Source organism: Halichoeres trimaculatus, unplaced genomic scaffold (genome assembly GCF_033239565.1).
Source record: "Halichoeres trimaculatus isolate MK-OKI-2021-1 unplaced genomic scaffold, fHalTri1.1 fHalTri1_scaffold_23, whole genome shotgun sequence".
Taxonomy (NCBI): Eukaryota; Metazoa; Chordata; class Actinopteri; order Labriformes; family Labridae; genus Halichoeres; species Halichoeres trimaculatus.
Genome location: NW_027437201.1, coordinates 489,503 through 502,500, shown reverse-complemented (window position 1 = coordinate 502,500; position 12,998 = coordinate 489,503). Strand labels below are relative to the sequence as shown.

General features: G+C 40.1%; 1 protein-coding gene across 22 annotated transcripts in view; it reads left to right on the top strand.

Annotated features, from left to right (window-relative positions):
• ryr2a (ryanodine receptor 2a (cardiac)) overlaps positions 1-12,998 on the top strand; it is a 224,953-nt gene that overhangs the window by 67,112 nt on the left and 144,843 nt on the right. For all 22 annotated transcript variants that reach the window (XM_074664020.1, XM_074664015.1, XM_074664009.1 and 19 more), the window contains 2 exons: positions 8,564-8,728; positions 8,966-9,087. In XM_074664020.1, coding sequence (XP_074520121.1) covers positions 8,564-8,728; positions 8,966-9,087 — 287 coding nt within the window. The remainder of the gene's footprint in view (positions 1-8,563; positions 8,729-8,965; positions 9,088-12,998) is intronic.

Sequence of the window (12,998 nt, the reverse complement as noted above, 5' to 3'; positions counted from 1 at the left end):
AGAAAATCCAAAATGGCTGCTAGTTTTCAAGATGGCCGTGAAAAGAATGGCTTTCGGGATAGAACTTGAACTAACTGATGCTTGTCAGTGATTCAAACAAAAAAATCAATGCATCATCACTGGAAGAGCTCAATGGTGTCTACTGAAATCTAATAAAGCTGCCATTTTTTAAATGGCAGCTATCACGTTAGTCAAAACTAGTGTTTTGTGGAAGCTGTCTTACCACAGATATCGCATCAACTAGGGTCAACTAGTATCAGTTGGCATTTCAGGTCAAATATAGCAAATGAAGATATCAGGCATCATGAGCAGACCAGTTAGTCTCAGAAGTCCTTCACTGACAAGGTTCAAATATTGTTTGGTGTGATGAAGGATCTTGACAATCCTTTCCAGGAAGGGTCTAAAAAATAGCTACCACTGGACCCAAAAACAATTGAATGCCCCAATGCTGCTGAGCTAGTAAGAACTCACTTTGAGAAAGTTTAAGGTACCTTCAGAGACTTTCTCAATGGTCTGGCTTCCTTCTATTGGCCAGACAGACAGAACAAAGCTGACTTCTTTTGCTAAGAGGCAGCTGCAGCTTGTAGTGACATGAAGAAGCAGGTACTTACAGAAAGGGATGCACTGATCCAACTTTTCTGCTCCTGATACCAATACCTTGTAGGGGTGGGCAATAAGGACCAAAATTTATATCAGGGTATTTTTCCTTCATATTGCGATAACGGTATTATATTACAGTTTTCCAACATATAAAAAAGGGATGTCTCTTCAAAACATGATTCTGACTCTGTTCTGTGTTATAAGTGTACACATCCTACCTAGCAGGTGGAAAATGTCCAAATGCCCACCCCTAATACCTTGGCTTTGGGTGTCAGCCAACACTACATGCCCTACTGTGGGATAAGATTGGGAATGTTTTGTGTATAAGATGAAAATGTGTACTTATGGAATTCCTTCCTACTTATTTCAACTATGAGTCTTCAAATATTTCGCAGCAGTTTAGATTAAAACAATGTTTCAGAACTCACAGAAATGACTATTCAAATCTAAAATTTTATACCCTGTAGACAAAATCCTAGTTCAGCCTTGGTGTCAAGTTGGACAGATCCTTTCCCACCAATACCTGATCCAGGTTTGATGGGCTGAGGCTTATACCCAATACCTGGATCGGATCGATGCATCTACTCAAAGTCGACTGCTGTTCATGCAACTCTTCATAGCCTGCCAATAACAAGAGTGTGACCTGCTTGAGTTCTTCAATTATTCTATATTCTTCAATTAAACTACATGTTGTGCAATGTTGTACCTCAAAGTCCAGGTACCTATCTAACAAGAGTGGAAAAAACAATGGTCATCATTAAATACAATCCTTTACCCTTTATTAAAGCATAAAAGTTAAGCCACAAATTGTGTTAACAATTTAACAAAACATTTGTACTTTTTCATCAAGTGCAACAGCTCTTGAGCATGTGTTACTCAAACAAAATGTTACTCAAATAAAAAACATTTTGCATGGTAGAAAAACTTAGGCCACTTAAGCAATTTTCAACCAACAAAAAGCTTTTTCTGTCTTGAATCAGCCGCTCCTATTTGTCCTCATCTTAATCCTAATTAGTGATGCATATCTTGCTCATCTTTCACAAAAATAGTCCTTATCTTACAAAACCATGGCATCTCAACAGCCACCTCAAAACACGCTGTCAGGCCAGGGCGATATTCAGTGCCATAGTACTTCACCCAGTTCACAGACAAAACATTAGTAGATATTTCAATGTTAAGTTTGGCAGCTATCTCAGGACCTTCTTTCAGTTCTCCGAGATTCACAATCTTACTGGGACTGAGAGTTAACCTGTTGTGACTGAAAGATTCCAGATTCGAAGCCATGTGTCTTTGGTGCTTTTTGGCCAAAGTCTTGGTGATGTTTTTGTAACTCTTCAGTTGGGTCTTGAAAAAGTTGTGCTTTGCCTCGAATCACATACACCACATGTAAAGAATGGGCCCAATACTCCTTATACACCAAGGATAATGCAACATGAAATGATGCTTTGGCAATAGATTTTTAGAAGAAAAGAGATGCTTGACTGCTGGAGGACAGATTCGTCTCTTCATATAACTATAGTCAAATGACTCTATTCTACCAGTAAGTTCCTCAATAGTCAAGAATTTTTCCTGCAATTACTCCAAAATAAGCTTAACCTCAAACTGTGCCACTCCCTCCAAAATGTCATGCATTATATCGACAGCACAGTTATCAGCAGTGTTGAAATATTGCAGAGTTTAATATGCGTAAACGCTTAACTCCATACACATGAGGTAGTTCAGGATTTGTTGGTATAGTACGGCAATGTTGGGTATGCATGTCCTTTGTTCGCAAGCATCCTCACAGAACACAATTTGAAAATCACTTTTTTTTTAAGGTACAAAACAACAGCAATTTTGAGCAACGAAATATTCTACAAACCCAAACAGTTCATGTATACCCAGATTATTCCCGGTGACTTGCACAATGCTGCCACGATTGGGTTTTAAACATGGGAATTTTGATCCCATCAGTTTCAAGCACTTCAGGTCCTTAACAATTGGTCAAAGTATGGTGTTGAACCACATAGGTCTTGAGCATAAAACAGTGCACAGAGATGTATATTGACTAAGGCTGAATTTAACCTTGATGTTTTAGACCTGCGCAAGAATGACACAGTCAACCATCAGGTCCTAATTGCCAAACAGTCCGCTTTTGACTTCTCCCAGTTGGCACTCAAATGGATTGAGTCATATCTAACTGGTAGAAGTCAACATGTTCCTGTGAACAACCAACTTTCATCAGCTCTTAACTTATGCACAGGGGTACCACAAGGATCAGTACTTGGCCCACTTTTGTTTTATGTAAATGATTTGCCGTCGGTTTGCCCTGAAATCAAAACTCAAATGTATGCGGGCGACACTGGAGTATATGTGCACGCCAAGACAAAACATCTGGCTGCTGCCCAACTCACCAAAGCCATGAATCTAGTCATCGATTGGTTAAATAACTCTTGCCTTCAACTCAATGTTAATAAAACTGTAGGAATGTTCTTCATAAAAAGACATTGTAACATTGCTTGGATTTTTTAGCTTATTGAGTAGTCTGAGAGTTGCAAAAATGAATCAATAAGTGTGATTGTTTCTTGCAGATGTGATTGGGGATTTGTATGAAAAGTAAGATGTCATCTGCATATAAACTAATCTTATGATGTGTTTGGTTGTTTGAATTCCATTAATGAGAGGATTCCGACGGATGGCAGTTGCTAATGGTTCAATGAAGATGGTGAATAATGAGGGAAAGAGTGGGCATCCTTGCCTAGTCCCCCTGTGCAGTGTGCAAGGCTATGATAATCCATTGGTGGAGACAGTGGCTGAGGGTGACGTGTAGAAAATCTTGATCCAGTTAATAAATGATTCCCCAAAGCCAAATTTTTATAGTATGGTGAATAGAACATCCAGTTTACCCTTCCGAAAGCTTTTTCTGCATTTTAAGAGGCTTTGATGGTGTCTTCCTTTTTTAGAGGATCTTAAAGTTGGATCTTTATTAGGTTTGGTGAGGGGTGATATTGCAGCTGTATTCATATGTACTGGAAATTTTGGGTTTTGGTTTTTTTCAGTTATTGTTCTGAGGAAAAGTGGCGCTGAAATGGGCCAAAAATGTCGATAAAACTCAGCAGGGAAGTGGTCAGGTCCTGGTGCTTTGTTGTTTGGCATGCTGTTGAGAGCATTAAAGAGTTATTTATCTGTAATAGGGCAGATCTATTTTATTAAGAAAATTATTGATGCTTTCCTGTTTTGGGTTGTTTTGATATACATAAAGTTTGGCATAAAACATTTTGAATTTGTTATTTATTTATTGTGGTGAGTTGGTAGGCTTCTCTGCTGAGTGTCCTATGGTGGAGATAGTTGCTTTTTGTTTTTTTTACGTTCAATCTGACTTGTCAAATATTTACCAGATTTATTATTATGATGAAAACTTTCCTTTCGGAGTCTATGAATTAGAAATTGGGTTCTTTTGTTTATGATTTCATTGCGCTGGAACTGATATTTTCTTAACTGGTTCTTGGTTTCCTATGTTGAATTATTTGCATTCAAGGTTTCCAGTTGTTTAATGTTTTTTTTTCCAGTATGTCTCCCTGCTCCTTTTCTGTTTTCTTCTTATGGACTGAAAATGAAATGATTCTGCCGCTTAAAACTGCCTTACCTGTTTGCCAGAAAAGTGACGGAGATGACTCTGGAGAATAATTTATTTCTAGGAAGGATGCCCACTCTCTTTTAAGAAAATTGTTTAACTCTGAGTCCTGGAGAAGGGATGTGTTAAAGCGCCATATAGTTAAATGTTTATGTGGTTTGACTTGGTTCCATATGAATGGTACTGGGACATGGTCACTGATGATTATAGGTCAATTTTTGGGTCTGAGATGTTGGATAGAATTGAATTATTGGTCAGAAAGTAGTTGATGCGTGAATAAGTCAGATGAACTGAAGAGTAAAAAGTAGATTCTTTGGTAGTTTGGTGTTGCAACCGTCAACCATTGCCAAGACCCAAATCACCCATGAACTGCTATATTGCTTAGGTAACAAATATCTGCCGGTAATTTATCGAGATGGTTGAGTACTTTGATTTTATTTTCTTTGTCTGAGTGCCAAGTCCTCGGATGTTCCAGGATACAAATTTGATTGTTTTCATATTCAGCAGTTTCATTCATTCAGTCTAGTTTAATGTTGATATTAATATGATTCTGTGTGTGTGTGTGTGTGTGTGTGTGTGTGTGTGTGTGTGTGTGTGTGTGTGTGTGTGTGTGTGTGTGGATGTGTGTGTATGACAGCAAAACAAGAAACATAAAGCAGATATACAATGTAATGCAACACAAAGGCAAGAAAGAAACACAAAACACGTAGTGCACAAATATAGGGGTGGTAGAGTGCATACCACACAGTGCAGTGCGATTGAGTGTGTTAATGTATACAAGTAGTTGCTGTTGTTGTTCTTTACTTGTTCTACGCCCCCCGTTTTTTTTTCTTTTTTGTAGATCTTGTTATCAGAGAGAGAGGTGAAGTTCAGAATAGCCAGGTGGTTATGTCCCTATCTTTGAATAACTGTCCATCAATGTATAATTTGTTGACTGAAATGACTGCTCTCTTACCTTTGTTGATGTTCTTTTTTTTGTGGATGAGGAATGTTAATTTTCATCTGCAGATGATATTCTTCTTTTTTGTGGATGAGGAATGGTAATTTTCATCTCCAGATGATTTCAGGTGGGTATTGATCATTGAGTCCATACTCTGTACCTTTCAGCTGCCTACCCTGTCATTTTACTTGTTTCTTCTGTTTGAAATGTTTGAATTTAGCAACGATGGGTCGGTGGAGTCAGCGTATTTCTGTTCTTAACGGTGCACTCAGTGGAATGAGATGTTGTTGACAGTGTCCGGGTGGAGTTTGAGTTGCCTAACCATGAAGTCCTTTACTGATTTGTTGGGTTTGTCAGAGGGTGATGCTGGGATTCCAGTGAAAATGAGATTGTCCTTCATGATTGCAAGTCCAGAATGTTTTCTTCTATGAGTCTGTTTTCTTCAGTGACCATTAAGAGTTGAGTAGTGACTGAGGTGAGTTGTGTGGCCATAGTGGAGACAGAGTGTTGGAGTGACTTGTTTTCTTGTGTTAGCTCCACTTTTGTGTGAATTCTAAGCTGTGGTGGAGGTGTTGGAATTACTTGAGGAGAACTTCAATTAGTGCAACTCAGCGTCCAGTGCAGTGAGTTTGTTGTCAACGGAGATGAGTATGTCACTTACTTCTGAGCAGCAAGGTGGTTTAGGTGATGTGGATGGAGAAGAATCGGCAGAAGGAGCTAGCAAGTCCAGTGTGCGTTTTTTTTTTTTTAAATTTTAAGAGCATCCCATGGTGCAGAATCTGTAGAAGTAATCCTCTATTAAATCTTCCAGATGGTCCAGTTTGGAATAAATGTTCAAGTTGTCTGGCAAAGAAATGAAAACGGAAGGAGAGATCTGGGCAATTCATGCAAAGGATAAGGAAAAGTAGTTAAGGGAAAAAAGACAGTCGGAAAGTTTGTTGTTTGTTCCAGCAGGCTGTTGTGTCCTAATCTCTGTCTGAGGTTATCAATGCAGCAGTGCATTCACAGCATATGTTCTTCTGTTATAGAATTACGCTACTCCTACAAACTTTAACCGATTTTCACCGTTCAAATTTCAACACATGTGGCTCATTTAGGGCAGGTGCACTATGACTTTTCAAGAACTTTTTACAAAAAACTTTCAGAGATATTTAGGTTTTTCAATTTTGCAATTTCAGTCTCATAGAGAATGAATGGGGAATCTTCAAAATTTGCTCATTTCAGGACATTTTTCAGCCTGTTTCAAACCCTTTCCATTCAGTCATACATTCAGCTAGAGACTCCATTCAAACTTCAAAATATTCTGCCATCTTTTGGCTTTATTCAGTAGGTCTCAAAGTCTTTCTAGCATTCATAGTTTCCTCACAATGACCCTTCAAAGGTCATGATGCATTTCAGCCCTTTGAGCCAATCAACATTGGTGTGTATTGCACAGAATTTACTTTTAAGATTCTGCATTAGCAGTTTAGTACAAGCTTTCCTTGCAAGCAAGGTTTAGTGCAAGCTTTTCAACCTTTTTCATTCAAATCTTAAGTCATACTTATTCAGCATGCTGCATTACCAGTTTAGTGCAAGCTGCTTCAGCATTCTGCATATACAGCGCAATTTCTTCAGATTGCTTTTCTAGTTCTTTTCCTTCTACTTTCGCCCATTTATTTTGGCCCGCCACTCCTTCAACAAACTTCAACCGGTTTTTACTGTTCAAAAACCAAACGTGTCTCATTCAGGACACGACTGCTAGGACTTTTATGTTGGTTTCACCAATACTTTGAGAGATATTTAGGTTTTCTGCATTTTCAGTCCCACAGAGAACAAATGCTGAATCTTCAAAATTTTCTCCCTTCAGAACTATTTTCAGCCTGCTTCAAACCCTTCTCATTCAGTTATACATTCAGCAAGAAACTTCATTCAAGCTTCAAAATATTCAGCTATCTTTCAGCTTCATTTAGTGGGTTTCAAATTCTTCCAAGCATTCATGGTTCCTTCACAATGACCCTTCAAAGATCATTTCAGCTGTTCGAGACATTTAACATCGGTGTGTATTGCATGGAATATTTTAGCTTAGAGTGGGAGATTCAAACGACACAGTGGGGAGAGGGGGAAACAAAACCTGGAAGCTCTTTGGAAAAACTGCCCACTTGGCCATAATTTTTGCCCCACCAAGACATATAACATATTAAAATGTAGGTAATCTTGTCCTGCTTCTGACAAAGTGGTTTTTAAAGCAACAGAAGGAGCACTTCACCAAAAAATGGCCAACTTTCAGGAAAAGTCAGCACCAGCACCCATGTACTCCAATGCTAATTTCTCAGGGGTTTTCTCTGGCTTCATCATCATTCAACATCTGGCTTCATTATTTTCGTAGATTTTTTTCTTCAATTTTAAATCCCTTCCTTTTATTCTTGAATTCATTCAGCCATTCAAACTTCTAAACTCAATTATCCACAACAATGATTCATGCATTCATTCATTTTATTTTTGTAAGACTTGTAGGCACTTGAACACCCTGATTTCAATGGGAATATAGTAGTAGTTGGTAAACAATGATCACCATGGCAATATCTGGCTTCAGATGAGCCTCAGCTGACAGGCTTGCATGGTTAAAAAACTCACACACAGGACACACAGGATAACACTTCAACATTTTAGAGATCAGACTTCCATTTCCCCTCACTCAGGTCATTATTTCCATAAATTTTCTTAAAAATGTAATTAAATCATTTAATTTTTGAATAGATGCTGCCATTTAAACTTTAAATTCATTCATCCATTCCATTGATTTCCATTCATTTCTTTTCATCCAAAGGTTCATGGCAGGCTAATTCAGCATTCTGCATGGCAGCTGAGCGCAAGCTTTTTAGGACTTCATTCAACCATTTTCAGACATATCTTCAGTCATTAATGAATTGAATTAAAATGGAATAAAAATCAAATTGTATTTTTTTGATGCCACTGTTTTAACAATCACAGTTTATAATTTGAATGATGTATTTCTTGTTTAATCAAACTTTTTTTGATTTCTGTCTTTTTTTCAGTTTCAACTTTCTGCCACTCTTTTAGCATTGAGGGGAGGGTTTGAGGAAGGGGCTAGAAAAGACCCGTTTGCATTTTATTTGCATATATTTGGCTCCTGTATCCTGTGTGTGTGTGCATGGCTGCCCCCTGTACCATGGGCATTGGGAAGAAGAGGTTCAACTACAGATATTTGTGCTCTCAGGGTGTGTTTCCTCCTGATGTAACACACACTGAATGTGTGTGTGTGTGTGTGTGTGTGTGTGTGTGTGTGTGTGTGTGTGTGTGTGTGTGTGTGTGTGTGTGTGTGTGTGTGTGTGTGTGTGTGTGTGTGTGTGTGTGTGTGTCTGTGTGTGTGTGTGTGTCTGTGTCTGTGTCTGTGTGTGTGTGTGTCTCAGGAAAAGCTGGACCCAGGTGTGAGGAAGGAGGTGGACGGGATGGGGATTCCTGACATTAAATATGGAGACTCTGTGTGTTACATCCAACACGTGGGCACCTGTCTGTGGCTCACCTATCAGACGGTGGACGCTAAGTGTGCCCGTATGGGAGGAGTCCAGAGGAAGGTACAATCCATATACTGAGGTCATCAGATCAGACCTCTGAGCGGTTTCATAAACCTTTTTTTCCGAAAGGAATCCTTAGCAGGGACACGTTTGAACATGCCACCCCGAAAGTCTTTTAGAGGATCGGTCCAAATTGGTTTACACACTCTTACACAGTTTGAAACAACAGAGACGAGTGTGTAGTGTGTTTGTTTGTGTGTTTGTCAATTGTTTAGCATGGAGGTCTTTCTGTTTCAGGCCATAATGCATCATGAGGGTCACATGGACGACGGCCTGACTCTGTCCAGATCTCAACACGAGGAGAGCCGTACCGCTCGAGTTATAAGGAGCACTGTGTTCCTCTTCAACCTGTTTATCAGGTGAGTCACACACACACACACACACACACACACACACACACACACACACACACACACACACACACACACACACACACACACACACACACACACACACACACACACACACACACACGCACGCACACACACACATACTCACACTCACACTCATTGCATGGCCTTTTCTTTGTCAGTGATTGCTCTCAATTTCTGTTTAAGCTAACATCCTTTATTTTAATATTTAAAGTGATCATATTTGTGTGAGTGTATGTGAGTGTGTATGTGAGTGTGTGTGTGTGTGTGTATCAGCATGCTACAGTCAACTTGACCTCTGTTTCCTCCACTGATCACATGATGTAACTGCAGTGCTGAGGACCTCTGTGAATCACCAGATTTTATGTTCCTAGAGCAACTACCAGCTGTTTTCCAATCTGCAGCTCAGTGTGTGTACATGTGTTTCTATGTGCGTGTGTGTGTATTTCTTTGTGTACTTCTGTGCAGGGGTGTCACTAGGATTTAGGGACAGGGGGGGCTTCAGCCCCAGGAGATGCAAATGATCAAATGTGTAACAAACGAAAAACAACACATTGGGCTCTAATTTCGTGGCGCAGCGCAGGGGGCACAAGCCTGGCGCAGCCTCCGCAGTGCTAATTTTGTGCGGCGCACCGCCGTGCACTGCCAATTTGACAATTTGGTAGACCGTCTGTGCAGATATGGGTGTGACGGCGCGCCAGGGGGAGTTGATGGCGCACCAGGGGGAGGTGTCAGCAGATTCATGTTGGCGCAGTGACAATTTCGTGCCAAAAAAGTGCGCTGAAAGCTCGCCAGCTCCAACCTGGTCTATCCTCGGCGCAAAGCGGAGCGCACCCTGCGCAGCTGTAATTTGGTGACAGGCGCACATGTGCGCAGACGTCATCAAAGCCTCAGAGGCAGGTTTCCAGAGTGGAGTCAATTGTTAACTACCATCAGTGATAAATACTTACCTTTTGGAAAAACTTCCTGATATCCATTCTATATTGATGGCTTAAATAAAAAGAGTTCTTGTGTCTTGTTTTACTCCTGAGTCCATGACAAGAAGATAGACTCCATCCTTTTGACTGTCCGTCCAGTAACAAGGAAGAAGAGATGGATAAAGCCTGCCCACCGCTCCTACCTTAGCTCAAACTCTGGGAGTCAATATGAAAGTTTAGCCTGTCTCTGCCTTGGTCTTGAGTGCCCTTTGTGAGTCGTTTTTACCTCATTAGTTAAGCTAGCTTCAGCTATCAAGGTGCTATCTCCTTCCACTACTAAAACGAGGCATTGTTTTGTAACTTTAGTTGTCCTAGTACAGGGATGGTACTACAAATTGCCTGCACGTTTCAGAACGAACAGCTCACTCACGACTGTCAATCGACTCTCACCGTTCATTTGAAGAAGCTATACAAAAAACTTGAGTCGTCCTCGAAAAACCTCAGCGAGTGTGAGTAGTATGTTGAAATCACCTCAAATCATTGAAGGGGGCTTGATGATACTTTAGGGGGGGGCTTCAGCCCCTCAAATTAGGCCTAACGACGCCACTGCTTCTGTGTGTGTGCGTTTGTGATTGTGCATGTGTGTGTGTCTACATATGCTTGTGTGTGTGTGTGTGTGTGTGTGTATTTGTGTGTGTGCTTATGTATGTTTGTGTGTGTGTGTGTGTGTGTGTGTGTGTGTGTGTGTGTGTGTGTGCTTGTGTTCATGAGTCAGTATTTGTGTGTTTGTGTGTGTGCATGTGCTTATGTTTCTGTGTGCTTGTGTGTTCTTGTGTATGCTTGTGTGTGTGTGTGTGTGTGTGTGTGTGTGTGTGTGTGTGCTTGTGTTTGTGAGTTAGTATGTTGAGCTCATTAGCAGGTCACAGTTAACAGTTTTTGTAAACAGTTGTTGTGAAGGGTTGTTGTAAACAGGTGTTGTAAGCAGGTGTAAGGGGTTATTGCGAATGGTTGAAATAAACAAGCGTTGTAAAGGGTTCTTGTAGAGGGCTGTTGTGAATGGTTGTGGTAAAGTATTTGTGAATAATTGTTGTAGATAGTTATTGTTAATGGTCGTTGTTAACAGTTGTTAGGAATAGTTGTTGCAAAAAGTTGTTGTGCACGGTTGCCGTGGACAGTAGTTGTGAATAGTTGTTGAATGGTTGTTGTGAGAAGCTTTTAATGGTTGTTGTGAGAAGCTTTTAATGGTTGTTGTGAAGGTTTGTTGTGAATGGTTGTTGTGTGCTGTTATTGTGAATAGTTGTTCAGAACAATTTTTGTTAATAATTGTTGTGAATGGTTGTGAACCGTTGTTGTGAAGGGTTGTTGTGAATGGTTGTTGTGAACTGTTGTTGTGAATGGTTGTAAACTGTTGTTGTGAATGGTTGTTGTGAAGGGTTGTTGTGAATGGTTGTTGTGAACTGTTGTTGTGAATGGTTGAGAACTGTTGTTGTGAATGGTTGTTGTGAAGTGTTGTTGTTAAGGGTTGTTGTGAAGGGTTGTTGTGAATGGTTGTTGTGAATGGTTGTGTTGGAGGGTTGTTGTGAAGGGTTGTTGTGAATGGTTGTTGTGAAGGGTTGTTGTGAAGGGTTGTTGTGAATGGTTGTTGTGAACGGTTGTGAACTGTTGTTGTGAAGGGTTGTTGTGAATGGTTGTTGTGAAGGGTTGTTGTGAATGGTTGTTGTGAAGGGTTGTTGTGAATGGTTGTTGTGAAGGTTTGTTGTGAATGGTTGTTGTGTGCTGTTATTGTGAATAGTTGTTCAGAACAATTTTTGTTAATAATTGTTGTGAATGGTTGTGAACCGTTGTTGTGAAGGGTTGTTGTAAATGGTTGTTGTGAACTGTTGTTGTGAATGGTTGTAAACTGTTGTTGTGAATGGTTGTTGTGAAGGGTTGTTGTGAATGGTTGTTGTGAAGCGTTGTTGTGAATGGTTGTTGTGAACTGTTGTTGTGAATGGTTGAGAACTGTTGTTGTGAATGGTTGTTGTGAACTGTTGTTGTGAATGGTTGAGAACTGTTGTTGTGAATGGTTGTTGTGAAGGGTTGTTGTGAAGGGTTGTTGTGAATGGTTGTTGTGAATGGCTGTTGTGAAGGGTTGTTGTGAAGGGTTGTTGTGAATGGTTGTTGTGAAGGGTTGTTGTGAAGGGTTGTTGTGAATGGTTGTTGTGAACGGTTGTGAACTGTTGTTGTGAAGGGTTGTTGTGAATGGTTGTTGTGAAGGGTTGTTGTGAAGGGTTGTTGTGAAGGGTTGTTGTGAATGGTTGTTGTGAAGGGTTGTTGTGAATGGTTGTTGTGAAGGTTTGTTGTGAATGGTTGTTGTGTGCTGTTATTGTGAATAGTTGTTCCGAACAATTTTTGTTAATAATTGTTGTGAATGGTTGTGAACCGTTGTTGTGAAGGGTTGTTGTGAATGGTTGTTGTGAACTGTTGTTGTGAATGGTTGTAAACTGTTGTTGTGAATGGTTGTTGTGAATGGTTGTTGTGAATGGTTGTTGTGAACTGTTGTTGTGAATGGTTAAGAACTGTTGTTGTGAATGGTTGTTGTGAAGGGTTGTTGTGAAGGGTTGTTGTGAAGGGTTGTTGTGAATGGTTGTTGTGAAGGGTTGTTGTGAAGGGTTGTTGTGAATGGTTGTTGTGAAGGGTTGTTGTGAATGGTTGTTGTGAATGGTTGTGAACTGTTGTTGTGAAGGGTTGTTGTGAATGGTTGTTGTGAAGGGTTGTTGTGAATGGTTGTTGTGAAGAGTTGTTGTGAATGGTTGTTGTGAAGGGTTGTTGTGAATGATAGTTCTGAGGGTTATTGTGAACAGTCGGCGTGATCTTTTGTTGTGAATGGTTGTTGTGAAGGGTTGTTGTGAAGGGTTGTTGTGAATGGTTGTTGTGAAGGGTTGTTGTGAATGGTTGTTGTGAACTGTTGTTGTGAATGGTTGTTGTGAAGGGTTGTTGTGA